This window comes from Chanodichthys erythropterus, chromosome 5 (genome assembly GCF_024489055.1).
Source record: "Chanodichthys erythropterus isolate Z2021 chromosome 5, ASM2448905v1, whole genome shotgun sequence".
NCBI classification, from domain to species: domain Eukaryota; kingdom Metazoa; phylum Chordata; class Actinopteri; order Cypriniformes; family Xenocyprididae; genus Chanodichthys; species Chanodichthys erythropterus.
Window position 1 is genome coordinate 20,039,309 of NC_090225.1, and position 25,395 is coordinate 20,064,703.

General features: G+C 37.0%; 1 protein-coding gene across 3 annotated transcripts; it reads left to right on the forward strand.

Moving 5' to 3' along the window:
* Positions 1-7,280: 7,280 nt before the first annotated feature.
* Positions 7,281-24,701, forward strand: hif1aa (hypoxia inducible factor 1 subunit alpha a). Of its 3 annotated transcripts, none has more exons than XM_067386503.1 (15): positions 7,281-7,520; positions 13,346-13,536; positions 13,618-13,763; positions 14,399-14,483; positions 14,568-14,680; positions 17,663-17,862; positions 19,348-19,454; positions 19,535-19,682; positions 19,796-20,049; positions 22,163-22,383; positions 22,490-22,594; positions 22,741-22,973; positions 23,127-23,229; positions 23,499-23,607; positions 23,714-24,701. In XM_067386503.1, exons 1-15 carry the CDS (start codon positions 7,492-7,494, stop codon positions 23,875-23,877), a joined length of 2,208 nt encoding a protein of 735 aa, XP_067242604.1. In that variant the 5' UTR covers positions 7,281-7,491; the 3' UTR covers positions 23,878-24,701. The 3 variants fall into 3 exon arrangements, with proteins under 3 accessions (XP_067242604.1, XP_067242605.1, XP_067242606.1); XM_067386504.1 differs by having other exon boundaries at positions 22,163-22,359; XM_067386505.1 differs by lacking the exon at positions 7,281-7,520 and adding an exon at positions 7,908-8,029.
* Positions 24,702-25,395: the final 694 nt, after the last annotated feature.

Here is a 25,395-nt window from a genome sequence, read left to right on the forward strand (position 1 = left end):
GCAAATAAAAATTAGCAACAGGTCTCATGGTCTTGAGTGAGAAAAACATTAGAGATGTCATGGGAGACACCATTAAGCAACTTGCCCTTACAAGTCTGGCCCAGCCCCAATTACACTAGAGGAGGATTTCCTGGAGAGTCAACGTCAGCAGCCCACTTTCCTGTGGGAGACCAACAAATACAGCACTGACTTGAGTGCTTAGAACCATTTACAGTCATGCAATGTGGGGATAGGCAGATACGGAAGTCCTTGTATGGTCAAGGACACTCTTGTGGCACTTGAATGACTCATCTTATAACGGTCTACACACAGAGTTTCCTGGTCCTTCAATGCCAGTTAACACAGTTATTCTATGTATATTGCTTAATATCAGCCATTTATACATCTTTCAGCATCTATCCATCTTTTGCCATACACTTCTCTTGTACTGTGGTCCTTTGTGTAGACTCATTCATTGTGAATGCCGGTGATGGTTCTCTTTACGTAAATGCTGCATGGTCTGTAAGATGGCTGATCTCTTCATATCAGGCCATTCATGCTGTAAGATTGTTCCCTGCATGACTTGCTTTTTTCCCCTCAGTGCACTATGAAATGCAGTCTGTTATATTGCAAATTTCCGGTTTTGAATGGCTCTTGCTTGACTGACCATGACAGCCTTATTTTGTATATTACATTTTTTCTAATGACAAACATGGTATATTTTAAAGTTTCTTAATAATGCAACCAAACTTAATATAATATACTATAATAATAAGATATGTAATAAGATATGTTATACTATAAAAATAAGATAATAATGTACTATAATTTTTCTTAAAGAATTAGTTCACTTTGAAATGAAAATCACCCCAAGCTTTACTCACCCTCAAGCCATCCTAGGTGTATATGACTTTCTTCTTTCTGATGAACACAATCAGAGATATATTAATAAATATCCTGACACATCCGAGCTTTATAAGGGCATTGAGCGAGATCAATGAGTATAAAGCTGAAGAAAGTGCCTCCATCCACATCCATCCATCATAAATGTATTTCACACAGCTCCAGGGGGGTAATAAAAGCCTTCTGAAGTGAAGCGATATGTTTGTATAAAAACTATCCATATTTAACAAGTTATGAGGTAAAATATATAGCTTCCGCCAGAAAACCTTCCGTATTCAACTTATGAAGAAAGTGTAAAACTCTAGCAGTTCAAAAAGCTTACATCCTACGCCTTCCCTATTCAATTTACGGAAAAAGCTTAACTGACATGACGCCAGTTTACACTTTATTCATAAGTTCAATACGGAAGGCGGTCTGGCAGAATCTAGATATTTTACTTCATAACTTGTTAAATATGGATTTTTTTTTTTTTAAACAAACGCATTGCTTCACTTCAGAAGGCTTTTATTAACCCCCCTGGAGCCATGTGAAGTTAGATTATGATGGATGGATGTTGATGGAGGCACTTTCTCCAGCTTCATACTCACTGCCATTATAAAGCTCAGATGCATCGGGATGTTTATTAATATATCTCCGATTGTGTTCATCAGAAAGAAGAAAGTCATACTGTACACCTAGGAGGGCTTGAGGGGAGAGTAAAGCTTGGGGAAATTTTCATTTGAAGGTGAACTTATCCTTTAACCACCAAATCAGCATATTAGAATATCTGATGGATCATGTGACACTGAAGACAGGAGTAATGATGCTGAAAATTCAGCTTTGCCATCAGGAATAAATTAAATTTAAAAATATATTGCATTGATATTTCACAGTATTCCTATTTTTACTCAAGATTTTTTTAATGATTTGAAAACTAAACAACCTAAACTTTTGAACAGTACTAATTATTACTAAATTACTAATATAATTTAGATATTTCACAGGCTTTAGCTTTATCCCTGCAGAACTGCATATTTTTTCTTGGCATATAGTTATTGAAGAACAGTCTATAAGCATGCATGCAACATGTTGGTTTAGAATGCATATCAATATAGGCAAGTCAAACAAGCTGACATGGAACTGTATGGCCCTGATATAATTGTCAGTTTGTGTATTGGCGACAGACTGCTGTCCTTCCCACTCGCATCTAAACTCATTTCAGCTGTTATAAAATTAGCCTTCTGTAATGCGTCTCTTAAAGGCCTTGGTGACAGATCAGTTTCCAGCCATTCCCAGGTCCAGTGGGCCATAATTACATTTTATTGATTTCTATTCTGCTTGTACGAATCCCCTTTATTGGATGCAGAAAATCCATTTCAGTCTCAGCACCACTTCAGCTCCAAAACCTTGTCATGGACCGATTTTGTTTATTTTATTGATTTCTCTCTTGATAAATGAAGGGTGTAACGATTAGATCAGGAGTCCCTGTGGGTAAAAAAAGACATCAAGACATCTTCAGATGTATAGTTACACTCATTGTGCTTTAAGAGGCAAGTGTGTGCAAACAGATCTTTTCTTCTTTATTGCCTAAAGAGTCTTGACAGGGCAATGATACATGCACGTGTGTGTGTGTTTATAGCTTCATGTTTATTGTACTGCATCAGCACAGTGCTACGCAAAAGATCTTTGCATGTTTCTCTGATCAATCTCTTCAAAGTCCCATGTGTCCATTCAGCCGCAGCTGAGGGATGGAGAGATCATCTCTGAACAGGAGGATGAAGGAGATTACTGCAGATTAGAGTTGGCACATGTCCATCTGCTTCCCTCATTCATATACACCAACAATGCTAATAAATTCAAAATTGAATTTCACAGAAACCCTTTCGTCCAAACACAACGTATAATAGACCTGGCAGGAACAGTCCCTGAGCCGGAAACTACACCAGAGCAAATGTTTCCCTCAAGGACACAGTGGAGATGGAGCATGGCATGAACTCTTTTATCCCTGTTGTTTGCTCTCGCTTCAATATCCCCTGGATTCAAAAAGGGAAACTTCAAACCTGAAGTTCCTTGAACTTCATTGTATTACATAGGATCTGTAATTGTGATTTTCAAAACATTACAGTGAGAAAGGTCAACACACTCACTGTACTGCACTTTTAGAACTATTTTACATTTTTGCCGAGTAGTTAGTAGTTAATTCGCATAATTCCATGGGATCTCATTCGTATATGAATTGTATGCATATGTTTAAATAGTCTTCAAGTGTACTCTAAATGGTTGCTGTAGAAATCAGAAGAAAGTAGAAGAAATCACAGTCCACACACGTGTTAGTTTCAGGGAAATATTCTCAGTTTTTTTCCATTGGGTTGTGGAAAAGGATGAGACACAGGGTATATGCTGGTCTGCACGTCTCGTTGTGGTCACAGGGCTGGAATCTGGGAAAAAGAACATCCTTCCCGAATTTTCAGGGGCTGGAAAGTGTTTGTTGACATGCCTCTTTCAATATGGGAAAATAAGGGGACCTTTTATAGTTAATGCATATCATTAATAAAATTATAAAAGAATAGTCAGTTACAACATTGCAAACTCTGTTCCTTTACAAAAAATTAAAGTGTCTACCAAAGTGCCCTAGTTACTTAAGTCAGAAATATTTTAGTCTTTTAGATGCCATGGACCCCCAAATATGATCATCCTCATGCATCTTTAAATTTAAAAGGCATCTATATATTTTCTTGTACAAAGACCCAATTTATATTGTGGAAAATATGAGCAATATCACAAGAGTAGCCGTGCAATATTGCTCTTTATACAACAGTCCTTTTTGGTTCTCGAATCTGATTGGCTGAGAGCCATATGATATTCCCGCAGTATCAGCACTGGAACGGTTGCATCCGTTTGTATCACTCCGCTTGTGGCGACTGTAATGCAAATCCACCAAATTTTTTTATTTTTATAAATACTACTGTTGCTGTGTCATGGAAGGTAGTTTTAAGAGTTTTAGGCAATAATGTAGTTATTTAAACCTGAAATATGTGACTCCATAAACAGCGCCTATTTTACAATTTGTTTAGATGCTTTCGCAAGATGTGAGCTCCAGACTGTCAGCGCCCATTCAATGCTCAGAGTGGGCCAGTCCTTCAGGAATTTGCTGCTGGCTCTTATGTAGATAGTGGTTAAACATGAGATATAATTCATTTGGAGTACATAATCGATTTGGGTTAAGGGGAAAATTAAAAGGTTAGTTCACCCCCAAATGAAAATTCTGTCATTTATTACTCACCCTCATGCCGTTCCACACCCATAAGACCTTTGTTATCACCAAAAATATTCTCGTCGCTTTATAATATTAATATTGAACCACTATAATCACATGAACTGATTTAGCTATGTTTTTAGTACATTAATGGATCTTGAGAGAGGAAATGTCATTGCTGGCTATGGAGGCCTCACTGAGTCATCGGATTTCAACAAAAATATCTTAATTTGTGTTCTGAAGATTAACGAAGGTCTTACGGGTGTGGAACGGCACAATTAATGACATTACCTTCATCTTCAGGTCTTATATTCATAATCACAAAATCAGTTTGAATGTCTGCCGAGAAAGCGATATCTTTGTCATTTTAACAATTAAGGGTGGGCATACACTAATATTTTCAACAATTTATCAACTCTGTTTTAGTAGATCGCATACGACGTAAAGCCAAAGCTCACGAATTATGTGGTCACACAACACGTGTTAAATACACGCGATAACCCCCCCTCCCAGGTTCCACAGCTACAGACAATGATACTGTGTATGGACTACAGCCAGAGATATCTTCATCACAATTAGTAACCTGAAGGTCGCAGGTTTGAGTCTCAGTACTGGCAGGAAATAGGTGGGGAGAGTGAATGAACAGCGCTCTCTTCCACTCTCATTACCCACATCTGAGGTTCCCTTGAGCAAGGCTCCTAACCCCCAATCACTCCCCGGGTGCTGCAGGAAAAAATGTCTGCCCACTGCCCCGGGTGTGTGTTCGCAGTGTATGTGCACTTGGATGGGTACAATGCAGAGCACAAATTCAGAGTATGGTATGGGACACTACTTGGCCACATGTCATGTCACTTAAAAAGATTAGACTATAAAAGTAAAATATCTTTGTACAATAGGAAATAAACATAGGCAAACAGTTCAGTCAAAAGTACAAAAGCAGCACTCTAGTTAGGCTACAGGATTTCAGTTCAGCATATAAAATTAATAAACTTAACTTTGCCCTTAGCCAAATCGATTTGCTCTGGAGCAAGTAATAGATTAATAAAACCAAAGACTGACAAATTATGTTTACATACAAGGCACATATTTGAGATCTAAATAACTAAATCTAAATTCCATGACACAACAACAGTAGTATTTGTAAAATTATGGATGGATTTGCTCGTTCGCCATGACACTCACTGTGAGAAATGCTGCAAGCAGAGCAATACAAACAGTGAAATGGTTCCCGTGGTGATACCGGCAGAATATAGCATGGCTTGAAAAGGCTCTGATTCCAGAACCAGAAAGCACTGTTGTAGATGTCTAAAATATTATTCTGAAAATATATTGAGTTTTTAACTCATTATAACTGAACTGTTAGATTCATTATTTACTTATTTACTCATTTATTTTAATCTAATTGTTTATTTATTTATTTAACCCTTTTTATTTAATCTTTTTTTTTTTTTTTTTTAATTCTGTTTTTCCATGGACCCCCTAGCATTCCCTAGAGACCCCCCGGGGGACCCGGTTTGAAAACTGTTATTGAAATGTTGGCCACTATTAGCTACTTCTGTCATCAAAAAAATTGATCAAAATGGCAAATAATGTGAAAGTGACAATTAGATTAATGAATTTCAGTAAACTGCACAACTTTGATTTTCTCTTAATGGTGGTTACCCAGTGGCGCAAAAATGGGGTAGGCCTATGCAGTATATGCAATGCACAGGGGCGCTGCAACGGAGGGGGCGCCGTTGTGCCAAACCTTTTTTGAAAATCTTTTTGAATAAAACGAAAAAAATAATAATTTTAAAATGATGTTTGTTGAAAAATAATGTTTGTTTAGCATTTGAAATGAGTAAAAAAATATATATATTTTATTATGTCAAGTGATATCACACAGTCACATGTCCAAAATGGACAGAGGAGGGAAGCGGTCTGGGGCGCAGAACAGAAAACGTAAAAAAGAAAATGAAAAACAGTGTCTTAAAATGAGGACATCGATGTCCAAGTGAATAACAAGAAATTGGTAAGCATAACCTACAACACTGTAAGTCTTTGATGTCATACACCAATCGGTCTGTGTGTAGCGCCGCTTCAAGTCTTTTATGAATGGTCCACTGAATCACTTTTGTTACATTCAAAACGCAGATTCAGAAATGAAACACTGCTGTGTACTGCGTGGAGACGAACAGTTCTGCTTTGTCTTTATATTTTCATTGGCAAAAATTTTACAAAAACAGACAATATTTTGTCTCAAGTAACAATAAACTTATTGAACTGTTGTATAAAATAAGTAGGCCTATTGCATTTTGCACTCACTTTATTTTGGACAAAAACAGCACTCGTGTAATATTGAAATCTGTTACTTTTGTGATACTGCTTAACTCATGATAAATATGAGAAAAAAACTCAATAAGGGGCATTTTTGTTCCTATATCTTGAGTTTTATGGACATTCTGCATTCTGTAATCTCTATCGCATAGTGAGTTGTTGCCCTGTATTATATTCCTCCTCATCAGATGACCTACATAGGTTTGAGGCAGGCAAATAATTTTTATTTATTAATTTAATTTTTTTTAATCGTAATTAATTAATCTAATTAACGTGTTAAATCGACAGTAAAATGCAGGAAGTTTTCTTGTGAGGGTTAGGGGATATAGAGTGGCAATTGAAAAATGTGAATCCTTTGGATTTTCTGGATCAATTGATCATATCAATTGCTCAATGTCATATTCATTAAAGTCACAAGTAGACAAAACACTATGTAGTTAACATACTAACATACAAAAATATCATTATGTCTTTATTTAACATCCCATTAATCTTTTGAAAAAAAGTAAGTGAAAAGATTAGAGTGGTTAAAGATTAAAGATTACAGATAACCATGATCTTGCATAGTACCTCTCAGCAAATGTGCAGTTGCGCCCCTGTGGTTACCTATGCAAAATTTTGTAAGAGTCGTTCTGGGTATAGGCACTTGATGTAGGCTATTTGCTGGAAACCATCACACTTGACCTCATGAATTCTGAATATCCAATTATCTTTAGTGTATTAAGCACATCCAACAGCAGCGAGCGCGGGACAGCTTCTACAGGAGCGTGTAATGGCCATTGGAGGGTTGATCGTTCCATAAATATCCTCACTGGAGCACCACAGCGCGTTCCCGACTACTCAGAGGCATGTGACTGCTCGCCCACGCGACCCGTCAGGCAGATGCGGAGAAAGCGAGAGAGGAAAGGCGAAGCATCACTTCAACTTGATTCAACTTTATCACTCGAACACTGGAACTCTTGCTGCGCTTACTGTATAGTGCACATTTAGGACTGGACATAATTAGAGCGAACAAGGGATTTAGCTAAGGTTTTTGTGTGTTGGAGTCCCGTTTGACCATGGATTCAGTCGCACCTGGAAAAAAAAGGTAAACAAGCCCCAATTTCTGTTTGGATATGGACTTGTTTTGGCAATAATGTTGTTGATTTAATTCTGTTTTGTCCTTTGTTTGTTGTTGCTATCAGTAGTCTTTATGATTGTGCCCGGATAACCTGTTGTAACATTTATAATTCATACCCCTGTGTGAATGAAACCGTGACGGTTTCTCACACATTTGCAGGTTTTGCAAGATTTTGTGCTATATTACACACTACTTATTTGAGTTATAGAAAAAACAGCATTGCTTTAGAAAAGTGCACTGACTCTAAGGGTGCGTTCACACTTGTAGTTCGGTTCGTTTGGTTCGGACCAAGAAAAAAAAAACATTTAGTCCTGGTCCGATTAGCGTTCAGATTGGCAATTTTATCACCGAACCGAAGGATACCGAAACCTTAAAGCATAGGGATACATTCACAACCTGATTGGTCGGATTTTATGACGTAATGCATATTTTGAGACTGAACTTACTGAACATCCAAAACAATGCTGTGCGCTGAGGTAAATGCTCTCGTTGTGTGTGTGTATCTTGCATATAATGGCATTTTGGCCAGCTTGGAACCCGTGAAGAACTTATAAAATGTGTAAAGGAGTCAAAACAGCCGCGGGAATCCCTCCGTCACACACACAAACTTATCTTCTGCGCGGAGACGCGCGTCTGATGCCTGTGATGGGCAAACTCGCGACTATGACGAGAAAAAAAAAACGATATGCGTGAGGATTCTGCCCTTTTAGGGTCTCATCTTCCTGTTTTTGGTTCGTTTACATGTCTTTGGTCCGTGTTGCGTTCATATATCATTCGAACCGCACCAGAGTTCGTTTGGAAGCGGACTTGAGACCCATCTTTTCAGCGGTCTCGGTCCGCTTGTTTGGTGCGCACCAGGGTTCGGATGGCAGCGTTCACACATGCTCAAATGAACCGCACCAACAAAGCAATCGCACCAGGGTTCGTTTTAATCGAACCAAACATAACAACTGAACGCACCGTCAGTCACAACTGATTTGCGCTGGTATTCGCCGAGGTTCGTTTAGTCAGTGAATGAATCGTTTAATTCAAATTTTCCAATGAATCGGTTGACCCGGTTCACAAAGCCGGTCTGAACATTTCGTTACTCTACTTTCAAGGCCAAAGAACTGAGTTCTTTTTTTAATGGATTCACATTTTGGTCGTCTCACAGATCTGAGTTTGGGTTTGTCAATTCTCATAGGTTTTTTTTTTTTTGCACATGCGCAGTGCTGAAGGATTTCTGCTGAACCCGTTGAACCTCCACATCACATATTATGCATAGTGGGTTTGATTGATCATCTCTTCCTTTAAAATCACTACAGGATGATACAGCCTATTGCCATTTAATTAAAGAGTGGGGCTATGTGCTTAAATCTATTCAAGAGCCGGCATTTGAAATTAAGAACATATTTCTTGCACCCTATTATGAATTGGGCGAGTTTTGGTTTTTATGAGGTGATATAGCTAAAATGCACTTTACAGTACATTAGAATGTACATGTTAATGTAATTGTTTATAATAGTTAAATTAGGCTACATTAAACATTGAATTCCAATTTTATTACGTAAGGCAGTATTTCCAATTGAAATTTGTTTAAAGTGTAAAATGTAAGGTGTCACCCATTTTAAATGTGCAAATACATGCATGAGATCTTTTGGTGTTGCTCTGCTCTCCTCTGAAAGCCCTTTGTTGTAGCTCTGGATCAGCTGACACCTCTCCTCTTGGCACTATGGTAAAGGTCCCCTGTGTGCTATCAGCTTGTGGCCTGTCGTTGCTGTCATTTGCAGGGGTGTAAAATGAAGCTGAGAAAGGTTAGGCTGCTTCTGCACTTATCAAACCAGCCATTCGTCCTCTTAGAAACAGAATTCGTAAACAGAAGAGACTTTATTTATCAGATAGCTGATGAAGGATGTTGACCTTTGCTTGAATAATGTTCTGCTCGACGTCTTGTCGTGGGTTCTGTAATTGGCCCTCTTTTAGAATAGATTTCATTAATAGGTCTGTGGTTAATGCAGGGCATTGTATTTACTGGATGTGTTATAATGCCTAATAACATATACACAGGATGCCAAGACGCTCTAAATGTTGCATGAGCGCTTTAAAGCTCAGAATAATGGCATTAACCTAGATTCTATTGAAAAGCCGACATGATCCTATATCATGTCCTGTTATATCTTTCTCGCATGCACTGTGAGTGTTTCTGCTGTTTTGAAGTTCAGAAAGAGAGAATCAAGCATTATTTCTGGTTATGGACTCATTACCATTTTTCATACTAATGATCAAGGTTGCAAAATATAGTTGAGATGCATTAAACAGAGATGTTTTTCTGAAAGAGCGTGTGTGCACTGTCCTTGCTGAAATATTTAGACCATAGTAAGTGTGCCTTATGTGTGTGGGTAATAAATAATGAATCATGTAGTCCCCTGCAGAAAGCAGTTTGTACTGGTCAGAAGGAGGGAAAACAGAGAACAGGTTGACTGACGGGAAGCTTATTGGATCATTATTATTAAAGCATGCTGAGGGGCACAGAGCGTCTCACAGAGGGGGCTGTGATCATGCTAAAGGCTCCGTCTGTCTGCTCTCCACAGTCTGGCTCAGCAAATCTGAGATGACTTCTAGAATATTATATCAGCATAACTGCCTTTTTTTAGTATATTAGATACACGATTTTAGTTGTGGCTCAAAGGTGTTCATATGGTTACACTTTATAATGATTGTCAGTTCAGTGACATTAGTTAATGCATAAGGTAGCATGACCTAACAATATACTTTTACAGCATTTTATTAATTTTGGTTCATTTGTACATACATACCACTAAATTAACATTCAACCATTCAAGTTTAAACATTTCAGCTAATGCATTAACTATAAACTGATGTTAACAAATTGAACCTTATTGGATTATAACTTCTAGAACGGTTGTGTAAGATCCTTTGTGGTCCTTTGTTGTCAATTATACTACATGGTGCTGTTTGATGTTTTAATGTTCTCAGCAGGGGTTTGTGGTTAGCTCATTTTCCACCACGCTACTGTTGGGTTGTGAGACTTTGTGTTATCTCATAACAGTATCTGTGACTTCCTACAGATGTATTGTAAATGGTAACCTCCTACAGAGCTCCTACAGATGTAATATATCCTACAGTATATTTAGACTAAAATTTTGAGCTGTATGCATAACCTCTCGACAGATCACAAAAAAAGGTGTCCACAGTTGCTCTTTCAATGATGAACTCTAGGTAGGGATGCGCTGATTTTAAATATACAGTAAGTTGATCATTTTTTTTAACCTGATAATCGGTAAATGGTCAATATTAGAGTTTTTTTATTTTGTCTGAATAAAAAAAGAAAACCCTAAAAACTAAAATCAGCTGTTTTAAACGCATAACAACATTATAATGTACAGTATGAAAAATGGATATTCATATTGAGATTTATTACAAATTATATTCATTAAATTAGCGGTAGTTGTATGTTTTAAAGTGATTGTTAAATGGGAATATAATCTGGTAAGAAACCCCAAAAAACTATTATTAACCACTTACTGATGTTGAAAAGATTGTACACACAAAAAACCTAAACCACAAACCTGCATATTGTTGCTATGAGGCATGGCTACCATTGAGTCAAGGTCATTGTGGTGTGAAGGTTACTCAGATATGCTAATGAATGATAGAAATGTATTAGTAATAGGCCTTCAGTTGTGTATTGTTTTGTGCTAAACATGTCCACTGCGTCTCAAGTACATATACATAATAAGACCTCATGAATCCCCATTTGCTTCATCGTATATTTTTAACTGATTGTTGAATGGGAAATGACCAGCGGGGTGACTGAATGCTCTTGTGTGTTTGTTGGTACATCACTTCATCAACTTCCTTTTTTTGTCTTCACTGTTCTGTTGTATCCGAAATAGCATTTGCAGATAATGCAGGTGGAGTTTTTCAGAGAAACAGACAGGAAGAGGGGTGAGATGACTGAGGTTTCTATAGCATTTGCTTTTAAGGCAATTGGCTGGCCAGCATCCAGACGCTCTAACTGCACTGTATCAGTGTAGAGACCTCAAAGTGAGCTCAGAGTTCAAGAGTGTATGTTTGTGTACATCATTTAATGTATAGCCATATCTTGTCTCATGAGGGGCCCAAGAGACCGAAAATAACACATGCACATTCCGTAGACATAATGATTTGATTAGACATCATTAGACATAACGAATGATATACTGTATAAACTGTATATTTTATCCCCTAACCCTAAGCCTACCTATCATAGAAAAATTTCTTCATATTTACACTTTCAAAAAACATCACTTAATATGATTTATAAGCTGTTTTCCTCATGGGGACCAAAAAATGTCTCCACAAGGACAAGGATTTCGGATATTGGTGTCTTTGCAGGGATATTTTGTCTGCATAATGTAGGGTATATACATGAACCACACACACAGAAATATCTATCTTCACATTTTATCCTTAAATGAAGTTATAATGCAGAATATCTGCTAATAACTGAAACTAGAAGAAATGTCACTTTGTAAAGAAAGACTACGCTCCTGCGCACATATGCTATGTTTTAGAGAGCTCTCGCGCCAAATGCACATGCATATAGAGTACCTCAGAGATGACGTGTTTTTGTATGCAAAACCCGGAAGCGAGTTAAAGTTTGAGGAAGCTTGGTGGTGATGACGTTGATCCACAGCTATGGTGTGCTGTAGTCCGTTTATAGCCTACTGTTAGCTTTTTATATCTGACGACTTTATTTAGGCTTCAAAATCTATAAATGTTGTGTTAACTTGTAAAGATTATCTTCATAGACAAAACGTGTAAGCATCATAACCTTTTGTTAAACACAGAGCTTATTTTTTGTGATTTTCCAAAAGTCTATGGGAAAAAATGCATAGGCTTTCAATTGAGGGAACTTCCGGGTTGGCCTACAAAAACACGTCGTCTCTGAGGTACTCTATAGAGTAGGCTCAACACGTAATGCACACGTGCATGCCGTCACCGTTTTCACAGATCCACTTTTTTTGCCGTTTTCACACTGATAACGGTATAATTTTTCCAAAACTTGCACTTTGAAAACCATTTTCAAAAGTTTGCGTTTTCAGGCCCTCAAAACACCCCAAAATGCATAAAAAGTTTTTTGTTTTTAGTTAAAAAGGCTGTCGTGTAAACCCCCTTAGTGGCAGAAAAATAAGGTTTCTCATGAATTAAATCCTGAAAGAGAGACAGAGCTGGAGGTAATATAAATCAATGAGAGTTAATTAAACACTGTTGACATCTCTGAATAGTCTTGTCCACGGATGTTTTATGAGCTCAGGATTTTCCATATTTGCCCCGAGGACAGCTCACGGCAAACATCATGATGTCAGTAACAGTAACTGTACAGTAGGATCTTTGTGCATGTGTGTGTGTGTGTGTGAAATCGGTTTTACCTGCTGTGTCTCCATCGAGTATGTTAATAAAGCAACTGTCCTCAGTTCAGAAGAATTGCCATGCCTGACCTCATACACAAAATTACACAACACTACAAAATACAGCTACGCACATTATATTATATTTATTTATTTTTTATTTATTAATGTGGCATCATATCCTGTAGTCGACATTTGTTGCAGCACCCTTTTAATTTTGCATGCCAGACTGCACCTTTGCTTAATGTTTGCAGCTGGTTTATACGCCGTGAAACCTATGTGTGTATTTCAAAGCTCTTTGATGTATTTTTTTTACAGTTTGACAGCACACAGGTGAAGGCATTGACAGCACATGCCCCTCTGATATGATTTATACACGTGTGTGTGTTTGTGATATAGGGTGAGTTCAGAGCGAAGGAAGGAGAAATCCCGAGACGCAGCACGTTGTCGGAGAGGAAAAGAATCGGAGGTGTTTTATGAACTGGCCAGAGAACTGCCCCTCCCCCACAGCACCACCTCTAACCTGGATAAAGCATCAGTCATGAGACTTGCACTCAGTTACCTGCGTCTGCGTAAACTACTGAACACAGGTGAGAGAGGACAAATGTTTAGTGAGATCGTGCAGTGAATTAATTTAGTAGGTCTGCATGTTTATTTTTGTCTCTCTTTAGATGTACTGAATGTGGAGACTGAATTGGACTCTCAGTGGAACAGTTCATATCTGAAAGCTCTGGATGGGTTTCTCATGGTTCTTTCTGCTGATGGTGACATTGTCTACCTGTCAGAGAATGTCAGCAAGTGTCTAGGCCTACCTCAGGTGATTTTAGGTGTATTTCAGAACATCTTGATTACACATGCACGTGACTCACATTAGAAGTCTAGTTTCAGAACAATAACTGTCAATAATTAGATCTTGTTATGAATGTTACAATGCAATGACATTACAAAATCTTAAATGTAGTAATAATATGATTCAGTTTGATACTTTGCAATGCTTAATGGTGAAGTGTGTGCACTACTAGTGGGACAAAACAGAATTGCAAAATGTTTAATTTTCAGTTAAATCACAGTTACATTGCTAGTGGAGCAGAAATTACACTTTTATTTCCAAAATAAGATAAAAATTATAAAGATTTTTATGCTTTTGAAAGAAGTCTCTTACGCTTACCAGTGCTTCATTTATTTGATTAATCATGGATCTTTTTTTTTTTTAGGATTCTTTGATTAATAGAGAGTTCAAAGAACAGCATTTATTTGAAAAAGAAATATTTTAAACATTATTAATGTCACTGCTGTCACTTTTGATCAGTTTAAAGTATCCTCCATCTTTTATTGTAAGATGCACTGATGTTGCACTGAATCTCTAATGGAGCTATGAATGTGTAGCCAGGCCTTAGAAATGTGAATAATGACATGAATTATGTGTATTAAACCATTTTTTTACCCCTGTAGATCGACCTAACTGGACACAGTGTGTTTGAGTTTACTCATCCATGTGATCATGAGGAGCTCAGAGAAATGCTGGCACACAGGAATGGTAATACTCTGGTCTTTCTCTCTCTCAGTCACAGTAATGATCACTCCTCACTCACACTCATCTCTCTCCCTTTCCCCCCTTCAGGTCTGTCCAAGAAAGCAAAGGACTTGCACACAAACAGAAGTTTTCTATTGAGGATGAAATGTACACTGACCAGCAGAGGGCGCACTGTCAATGTCAAATCTGCCTCCTGGAAGGTACTACCCCCTACTTGAGCTTCACTTTTGACCCTGTGACAGCCAGTGTTGGGCACATTACTTTAAAAAAAGTAATTAGTTACTAGTTACTTGTCAAAAATAGTAACTGAGTTATTAACTGAGTTACATCATTATAAAAGTAACTAATTACCAGGGAAAGTAACTATTGCTTTACTTTTTATTTATTTTTTTTCAAATATGTCAAATAACTTGGAAGCCCCCAATATTAAATATGTTAAATGAATGAAATAGACAGTAAATAGAATAAATTATTATTATAAAATATTGTACACTAATCTAAACTATTTCAATGTTGCTGTGGGACAATGCGAGAGACACATATCAAATTCAATATATTATTGTAAATATTATCATTACTATGGTGGAACAATAAAACACAATAGATGGTTTAGAAATTTTAATATCAAAACACAGACCACAACTGGCTAACAAATAAGTCTAAAAAAAATTCTGCTTAATCCGACTCGTGACTCATGATTCACTCTTGCTCAAGACATGAAATTTCTCTGTACTGTACTATACTATACATGTTCGTAGTCATTAAAGAAAACATATTTAGTTTCATATTTATGTTTATATAGGCCTATTAATGTTATTTTTTTAATTTAATCTATTTGATTATGAAAAGTGAACAGCATGCGTAAGATAAGATACATCATAAGATGCACAATATATCGGAGACATGGAGTGGGTCAGACATGATTTTGACCACTTCATTAAGCTTTGTTTTGTAGAAAGCCTTTCTTTAAAGTGAATTTCATTTTGTAAAAATTGTATCTTAATTTTAATCAATGTTTCATTAACCAGTTGCCTGGATTTAATAAATAAGAAGCAAATATAGCAGACAACATAATCATGACATGGAGGTGCCAGCGCGATCACTTGCACATGAACTGGAGCGCGTCTTATAGGTTAAATGAATCAAAACTCAGTGTATAGGCTGCTTGCCTCACAGACATTAGAAATGAACCTATTCTCATGAGAATGCGTATCAAGAGTATGCGCATGAACTCATTTTGGCTTATATATTCTACGAGATTACACTTGCGTACTATTGATACGCATTCTCATATATCTATAGAAAGTTTGAAATATGTACTTTTACACAAAATAATACAAAATGAAAAGAAATTGGCTACTCTCTGATTATGTAATCCGAATGAAATGTGCATGCTCTCTCTAGGCGCGTCCAGTATATGCGGAAATGATGAGAGTCAGCAATGTCAACTTCATCTTTACGGCTGACACCGATTCAGAAAACACTAGTTTATTAATAAACAATTAAAATTTCTCCTCTGTTTTTGTCAGATTCATAATCATTACTTTTGCCAGTTCTTTATGGCAAGCTTTATGTGTGCGCTTGAGTGCTATATTGCCTATATTACTATGGTTTATTCTCTCCAGTACAATATTATTTATATTATTCTAATATAAATGTGATTAGTCAACTAATGGCTTAAAAGAACAACTAATAGAACGACTAGAAAAAACTTTTCACATACAGTACAGTCCAAAAGTTTGGAACCACTAAGATTTTTAATGTTTTTAAAAGAAGTTTCGTCTGCTCAGCAAGGCTACATTTATTTAATTAAAAATACAGTAAAAACAGTAATATTGTGAAATATTATTACAATTTAAAATAACTGTGTACTATTTAAATATATTTGACAAAGTAATTTATTCCTGTGATGCAAAGCTGAATTTTCAGCATCATTACTCCAGTCTTCAGTGTCACATGATCCTTCAGAAATCATTCTAATATGCTGATTTGCTGCTCAATAAGCATTTATGATTATTTTCAATGTTGAAAAAAGTGGTGTACTTTTTTTCAGGATTCCTTGATGAATAGAAAGTTCAAAAGAACAGCATTTATCTGAAATACAAAGCTTCTGTAGCATTATACACTACCGTTCAAAAGTTTGGGGTCAGTAAGAATTTTTATTTTTATTTTTTTGAAAAGAAATTAAAGAAATGAATACTTTTATTCAGCAAGGATGCATTAAATCAATCAAAAGTGGCAGTAAAGACATTTATAATGTTACAAAAGATTAGATTTCAGATAAACACTGTTCTTTTGAACTTTCTATTCATCAAATAATCCTGAAAAAAAATATTGTACACAAATATTTTGTACAATTGTACACATTAAATGTTTCTTGAGCAGCAGATCAGCATATTAGAATGATTTCTGAAGGATCATGTGACACTGAAAACTGGAGTAACGATGCTGATAATTCAGCTTTGCCATCACAGGAATAAATTACTTTGTGAAATATATTCAAATAGAAAACAGTTATTTTAAATTGTAATAATATTTCACAATATTACTGTTTTTACTGTATTTTTAATTAAATAAATGTAGCCTTGGTGAGCAGACGAAACTTCTTTTAAAAACATAAAAAATCTTAGTGGTTCCAAACTTTTGGACTGTACTGTATTTTCGATCCAGCATATCACAAAGGGTATTCTGGTTTGAGCTCTCACACCGCTTGCATGCTCTTACACAGGCACACACACAGAGCATTGTACATTATCAAAGTTTAATATTATATTTGTGTGTGACTAACCTGTACTATTTCTTTACAACAAAACACTTTGCAGGTCTATCATCTCTAGTCACACACCAATCATCATCAGTTAGCCTGTGTCCCACCCCAACACACACCAGAGAAAAAACTTTGCAGGTTTTATGGCTGAGAGAGAGCCTACTTGGATGAAAACCACTTTAGTGAGCTCAATTATAGTAACGCCTCTTTTTATTGTCAGTAACAATAACGGCGTTGTAGTGGGGGAAACAGTAATTCGTTTGATTACTCGTTACTGAAAAATTAATTCATTTAGTGACGCTGTTTATTTATAATGCCTTTATTCCCATCACTGGTGACAGCAGGGGTACTCTGAATGTATCTATACAGTGAATTTGGATACATATTTATCCCTATCAGCCTTTCTCTTTGACAGGTGCTGCGCTGTTCGGGCCATATCCACACAGCAGATGGTGTTGCGAAGGGTGTGTGTGAGGAAAAAAATGTGTGCTCAACGTACCTGGTGCTTATCTGTGAGTCTATTCCCCACCCAGCAAACATTGAGGCTCCTCTGGATTCTAGAACGTTCCTCAGCCGCCACACTTTAGATATGCGCTTCACCTACTGCGATGAGAGGTAAAGTCCCAGCACCTATGAGTGTTGTACAATAACACCTGCTCTGCTCAGCACAAAATTAAATGCTTCTGTGCTGACAGCAGCAACATCTGACTCTAACATCTGAGCATCATTTATTATAGGGTGGGCTTTTGAACACTTAAGTCACACTTTAAATGACTGATGTTCATTGCATAGATCTGGGGTTTTCCAACCTTTCAACATTCTTAACAATAAGAAATGTTTCTTGAGCATCAAATCAGCATATTAAGATGATTTCTGAAGGATCGTAACATTGACGGAATTAGAGAGCATAAAAGACAATTAAAAAAATGAAACGATTGTTCTGACCCCAAACTTTTGAACATTAGTGTATATAGATTATATTAAAAACTAATTCAAATTTTATTTGGAAAATTCTTACATTCTATTAAGTTGGCAGCATATATGTTTTCTCTGCATTACTAGAATAATGTCAAATGTATAAACCTTTAAAAATGTTAAAATTGTAAATCATGTCATTATTTCTAACTAGAAAGAATAAAAATATAGCTGCAAGCACCGATGACAGGCCCAAGCCCCGGCGCCACCAAATTCTAAGCATGCTAAGAGCCTCAAAAATAACCGAAAATAATATTAAAGTTTGACACCTTGCCATGGCAACCGTATTCAAGATATCAAAAATCCTATCACAGTTTTAAATCATCCGTGTCTTGACATTTTCAAAGCAATTTGAAAGTGACACACTTCCTGCTGCCAGTTGGTGGTGCTATGATTTTGACTCACAATAGTCACATCCATTCAACGAACACACAGCTGAAGACCATGTATGCAGAAGTTATATCACACTTACTGTTTCCCTTTTTTTCCAGCATAAAATTATTGCCGTGCCACTGCCAAACCATTCAAGATATCAAAAATACAATTGCAATTAAGCATGACTAATGTCTTGGCATCATGTTGACAGAGTTTGGTGCCAATTGCATAAATTCCCTAGTAGGAGTATTAAAAAAGTTCTGCGTATGCGCTTTTCACAAAAACCCTGATTAGCCGACTTTCTGTTGTGCTGGCATCAGACTTTCAGTGCGAAAGTTGTTCGGCTCGATAAGATCTATTTGTGTACTGAGTTTTGTACATATATACTTGTGCAAGTATTTAAAATATTTGGACCAAGTTTTTGAAATGCATTCAAGGGCATTCAAATTACTTCATGCACCAGGGCACACCAAGCCCTTTGGGGCTTGGGTGGGCCCTAATAACAACAAAACTAAAGTTATTATCAGAAAACATGTGAAGTAGGTCATCTGGGTATTTTTGCCCATGGTTTCAGGACTACTGGGTATTGAGACATATTGAGACATTAGTAGGGAAGTATGCATTTTCTGATGCAGAGAGAGTCTGTGGACTGAAGGGCCAGATTTATGGACTTGATTTCTTCGCCATCTAGTGGTAACTTGTGAAAGCTGAAGTGTCACAGAGCAGCATGCAACCTGTGTGTGTTTGCAGGATCACAGAGCTGTTGGGTTTTGATCCAGTGGATCTGTTGCAGCATTCTGTGTATGAATACTATCATGCGCTGGATTCTGACCACATGACCAAAACGCACCACAACCGTAAGATCATATAAATGCTGTTCATTTATGGAGATCTAAATTAAGGTATATCATAATGCTTTATATGTCTCTCTCTGCAGTGTTTGTAAAGGGACAAGTGTGTACCGGACAGTACCGGCTGCTGGCTAAATCAGGAGGATTTGTTTGGGCCGAGACTCAGGCCACTGTGATCTATAACAGTAAAAACTCCCAGCCACAGTGTGTGGTCTGCGTCAACTACATCCTCAGGTGGGACTTCACACAGTAGTCCTAGTATTCATTTAAATATTTGTCTGCCTGAATACCAATATGTACTTGTGTTTGTATGAATGCCATTATTTTCATCCATTCATCCATTGCAGTGGAATTGAACAGCCCAAACAAATCCTGTCCCTTCAGCAAACCAACAACAAAAAAATAAAACAGGAACAGGAAGAACACCAAGAGGAGTCCCTTGGGGCTGAAGTAACCATGGCTGAGTTAAAAGAGAAGGGAAAACAGAGGGATGGAAAGGAAGAAGAGCCTGTGGGTGAGGAGCTAAATGACAGCCTGAAGGGGGAACCAGAGGCTCTGACTGTGGTAGACCCTGTCCTCACACTGGATATCACCAACACAGGTCTGAACTCCACACTAGCTATATTTCTATCCAAAGTTGCAAAATGGAATAGTGGATAAAACATTTGCAAATAAAGCACTGTTTCCATCCCATGTGTTGCAGAGAAAAAAAAATTCCCACTTACTGGGAAATTGTCACAAAATACTGTATCTATAATGAAAAATTAAAGTTGCGGCAGGCAGATGCCTGGTGTTTTAGGAACGCAGTCGTGTGAGACAGTTGTAGGAGGAAATTATACCAAATCATTTTGATGACAGACATTGGCTCAGGCATTTCAGAATAACCAAACCAACTTGTGAGATGCTGTGCAATGAAATTGGGCTTCTGATTAGTCTAATCACATCCATTGTTGAGGCAAAGTCAATTTATTTTTTTTTGCACATCAAGGGATTTATTCTGTAAATGTGTTTCCATCGTAGTTTATGCACATCTCAACTGAGCACATACCTTTTTTTATTAGAATTTTGCGCATCTTGACATTTCCATCCAGCGTTTTTGATGTGATGTCCCAAAATTTGCCTAAAAATAAGTTTATGGAAACAGCTACTGATTCATCTAAATCATATGTATTAGTTGCTCTGACATGAGACCATTTTCAGGGTCATTCACACAATTTCATTCTGCAGTAAATTCTGTGTGCTTTTCATTAAGTTGATGTTGTGTAATCTGAATTTAATAGCATCAAATTGGGTATGTTTGAATGGAATATTAGCATACTGTGTAGTATATATTGTATATTGCTTAGTGCCTACTTTTAAATAATCTTAAAGGTCCCGTTTTTCGTGTTTTTTTTTAAGCTTTGATTGTGTTTATAGTGTGCAATATAACATGTGTTCATGTTTCGCATGTAAAAAAACACAGTATTTTTCACATAATTTACTTATCTGTATACCGCTGTTTCCACTGTCATAAAAACAGGCTGATGACTTCCTTGTTCTATGAAGTCCCTCCTTCAGAAATACGTAACGAGTTCTGATTGTGCCAGCTGTTCCTGTGTTGTGATTCAACAGCAGCTTAGCGCTCCTTGCCCGGAAAGGTCACGCCTCTTACCATAACGTGTGCTGCACATAGTTTTACATGCGGATTATTGTGGAGTTGTGCCGAATGAACACAAAAGACAATAATTCCCGAGAGACTGAACTCTTTAATCTCCACAAGCAGTGACAGAAAATGTACAGCGTTAGCACTCACTCAGAAGAGTACCTCATACGGAAAACAGCCATATACATAAACATAGTCCCCTCTTGTGGCCATAATGTGCACTGCAGTCCAACATTAACTATTGCAGTAAGGATACCACAATTATAATTTTCGGGAACCGAGTTAAACATAAATTGTAACCATTGATCTCTAAGTACAGCGTCTCTGGGAAGGCCAAACAAAGGTGATTGGACTGCATGATGAAAATAACACCGTTTCGACGACATGAAGACAAACACACTCTACAAACGCAACTCTTGCTCTTCTCCGTGGGAGCGCAACAAGACCACGCCCCCTTTTTTGTGTATTCCTGTGGGCGGAGGTTAGTGACGTCATTAAAGAAGGAAGTAGAGGGATGTAGTCCAAACTGGCCGTTCGATGAAGGCGACTTCTGTTAAATAAAATATCTCTCTTGGCATTGAACTTTGAGCATTAAAATTTTACAGATTTTATTTATTCTCTAACAACAACATTACACACTAACTAAAGTTTGAAACATGGGATTACGAAGTACGGGACCTTTAAATAAACTTTTTTTTTTAAAAATACTTTAAGAATGACACATGCAGTATGCAACAATACTTTAATTCAAACAACCATATGCTGCATTGCTGTTACATGACCTCAGAATATTTCATCATTAATAAAGCAAGCTGCATGCATGATGTTGGGAATACAACATTAAACATCTAGAGAAAAGGATTGGTTTTGATGAAACAATTTCATAAAATACATGTCATACATTCACATGCTCATACATGACATCGTTTGACTCGTGCAATGTAATCCTATTAATCACAGTCCATAAAACAATAACTAAACATTATTCATATTTATACATGAATTCTATTTATATTTTGACCATTTATAAGAAAGTATGTGATTTTAACATCCTTATGTTAATTTCTTGCAGACTCAGCGATCTCTGTGCTGACAGATATTCCCCTCTACAACGATGTCATGTTGCCCTCTTCAAGTGTACTGCTACCCCTCTCACCCCTCTCACCTCCCTGTTCCTCCCTAAATGATGATGATGCCTCCACAGCCCATCTACAACCTGACGACTTCCGCTTCCCACAATCTTCGTCTTCTGATTCTTCCAGATCCCAGGTGGAGACTAGTCACCATTTTATAGTACATCTCATACCTTTCACACTTTTAGTACTTGATATATATATATTTTTTATATATAAAAATGTATATTAAATGTGACATCAGTGGGTTGTTTGTTTATGTTCAGGTTGATCTCCCTGTGGATTCAGAATTAAGTGACCAGCTAAAACCAGATCACGTGGAGAGACTGTTTTCCATGGATATGGAGTCCAAGACACACTTTAATACACAGGTACAGTAGATGAGTTGATGATCTACTGCATCCACACACATGTCAATATAAGTCCAAGATGACTTGCAGTATATCAAGCAACACAACATAAAAAACGTAGTGCACCATTTAAAGTTGTATTGTGCTGATGGTTATGATGATTATAGGGAGTGGGTTTGGATCTGGAGATGTTAGCTCCATACATTCCCATGGATGATGATTTCCAGCTGCGGACTGTTTCTCCAGCCCAGTCGATGTGTTCCAGCCCAGGTTCAGCACTAGAACTGACCCCCTCCAGCAGCAGGCAAACTGCCCCTGCTATCCCAGCAGCCCCTCCAGTCTTGGTGTCCAGTGACACCGTTCAGCAGAACACTAGATCCACAGAGCAGGACAACAGCAGGTGAGGGCTCATCCTCAGAGAGACATGCTCTGTTGATCAGATCTGTGCTGCAAATAAACTCTTAACAGATGTACTAATAAATAGTTATTCAGTAACAATCTGTTTTCTGTTGCCGTTCTTTCTCTCTTCCTGTTTCGCTCTGTAACTCTCCAGAGAAGTTATTCAAGACAGTGATATTTCTTCTAAATGTCAGACCAACCCGAAGCTACTCAAGAGGAAACTTGAGACCATACCTCTGTCTGAAGCAATAAGGCTGGTATGTGAGAGCTTTAATGTGTATTATTGCATACTTGATTCTGAGTGGTCAATCAGTTCATGGAATACAATAAAAATACATTTTTATAATGTGCAGGCAGCTGGGCATTATAGCAAAATAGACCTCTTTAGGGTGTTTACATCTTTCAGACAAATAATAACAGTTATCTACAATTTCTGGGTCTATTCGTTACTGCAAATTATGTTAATATTTTATTCATATGTATAAGAAGAGTTTATGAGTGACTGTTGATGTGTGCTTTCTTCCAGGGGTCTGTGTTGCAGTTGGTGACTGATTTTCCCGAGAAAAAGATCAGAAAATCAGATGCTTCATCAGCAGAAGGGATTCGTCATGCCACGATACTGTTGCTGCCATCTGGTATGTCACCATGGAGACAAGAAGTCAGTGTGTGAAATCCTTGCAAATATTGTGAGACCAGTTGTTTTTCATTTAAAATTGCTCTTTCTCTGTTTTTCCCCCTTAGATGTCGCCAGTAGATTGTTGAGCAGATCGTCAGAGGGTGGAGCCATAACTATGCCCCTCCCCCAGCTTACCCGTTACGACTGTGAGGTAAATGCGCCTGTGACTGGACGGCAGCACCTGTTACAGGGGGAGGAGCTACTGTGTGCCTTGGACCTAGTTATTTAAAAAAGCCATACTTGTGTGGCATACTTGTCTTCCCACGAATAGGGAGAAATCAGTGGAATTATGGATGACTTCCATTAAAACAAAAAAAAACAGTTGTAAGCAATCAAAACAGATGGGATGCTTCTGCTTCTGATGGGTAGATGGTACATGCTGGACATCTAAAAGGAAAAGGCTAATTAATAATAATTAATGACAAGGGAAATGTAAAACAGAATAGAGCAATTATGAGCTCTTACTGGTTAGAAATACGCACAGAGAAGAGAATATTCTATTCTATATAAGATTGTACTGTGTTACAATTACAAAGATTCTTCTTGCACAAATGACATGAATTTACCTGCAGCTTTCAGAAAATGTTATTTTATTAGCATTGCTGTTTTTATAATTATGTCTAAGGTATGTATAAGGTATGTCTAAATGTTTTCTTTGTTCAGGTCTCTACATGTCCAATATATATTTGTGTGTAAATGTTGTGAAATGTCTAAAGTGGCTGTTATTTTAAATTTATGAAATATATTATACAGCATTTGAGAGTAGTCAGCATATTGGTAGAACGACCCACATTACTACATTACACAATACTACCTTAATGTTGAAACTATTACTCCCTACTATTATTATTGCTAGAGATTTCTATTTAGTTAAATCTCTGACTATATCTAGGGCATTAAAATGTTCTCTTGTGTTCCCTATACTATGAGTTTCCCCGTGTTACATTAACAGTGGCATATAGGAAGCAAGATCTGGTACAACCCCTAGTGTGTGAGCTTTGCCGCTGTGCTCTGTGTTTCTCATGTTCTTCCGTCGTGTCACATTGTCTTCAGGAAATTGTAATGTCTGACAAATAAAAAAAAAAAAAAATGTTTTTCAACAACATTTAGCCTTCAGACATCAATTTGTGGTTTAATTTAAAGCCTTCAAAAAGAAATAATAGAACAGATACTACTGTTCAAACTACTGTGAGTCTCTATTTGATGAAAATTCTGTAAAAAGAGTAGTATATTGAAATATTATTACAGTTTAAACTGTTTTCTATTTTAATGTCTTGTAAAATGTCATTTATTCCAGTGATGACGAAGCTAAATTTTCAGCATCATTACTTCATTCTTCAGGGTCACATGGTCCTTCATAAATCATTCTGATATGCTGTCTTTGCTGCTCATGAACTATATCTTTTTAATATCAATGTTGAAAATGGTTGTTCTACTTCATATTTTTGTGTAAACCATGATCTTTATTTTTCAGGATTCTTTGATGAATGGAAAGCTCCAAAGACGTGTTTATTTAAAATAGAATATTTTAATCAGTAGATTTAACGTACATGGAACAGTTCCTACACATGCAGACTCCTGAAATACCTTTGTCTAGAAACAAATCATAGTTTAAAAACAAATTTAAGGTCTTTTTCCATTTTCTACACCACTAAACCTAACCCTACTGTATATAAACAGTACATTCACAAATGAGTCAAGAGTGTCTACAAATGTATGTGTTCATCAAACACAACACAGAACAAGA

Coding starts and splice junctions, on each gene's coding strand:
- hif1aa (XM_067386503.1), top strand. CDS start 7,492: ATGGATTCAGTCGCACCTGGAAAAAAAAG. Junction 13,537..13,617: donor GCGTAAACTACTGAACACAG/GTGAGAGAGGAC, acceptor GTCTCTCTTTAG/ATGTACTGAATGTGGAGACT. Junction 19,455..19,534: donor GACCAAAACGCACCACAACC/GTAAGATCATAT, acceptor CTCTCTCTGCAG/TGTTTGTAAAGGGACAAGTG.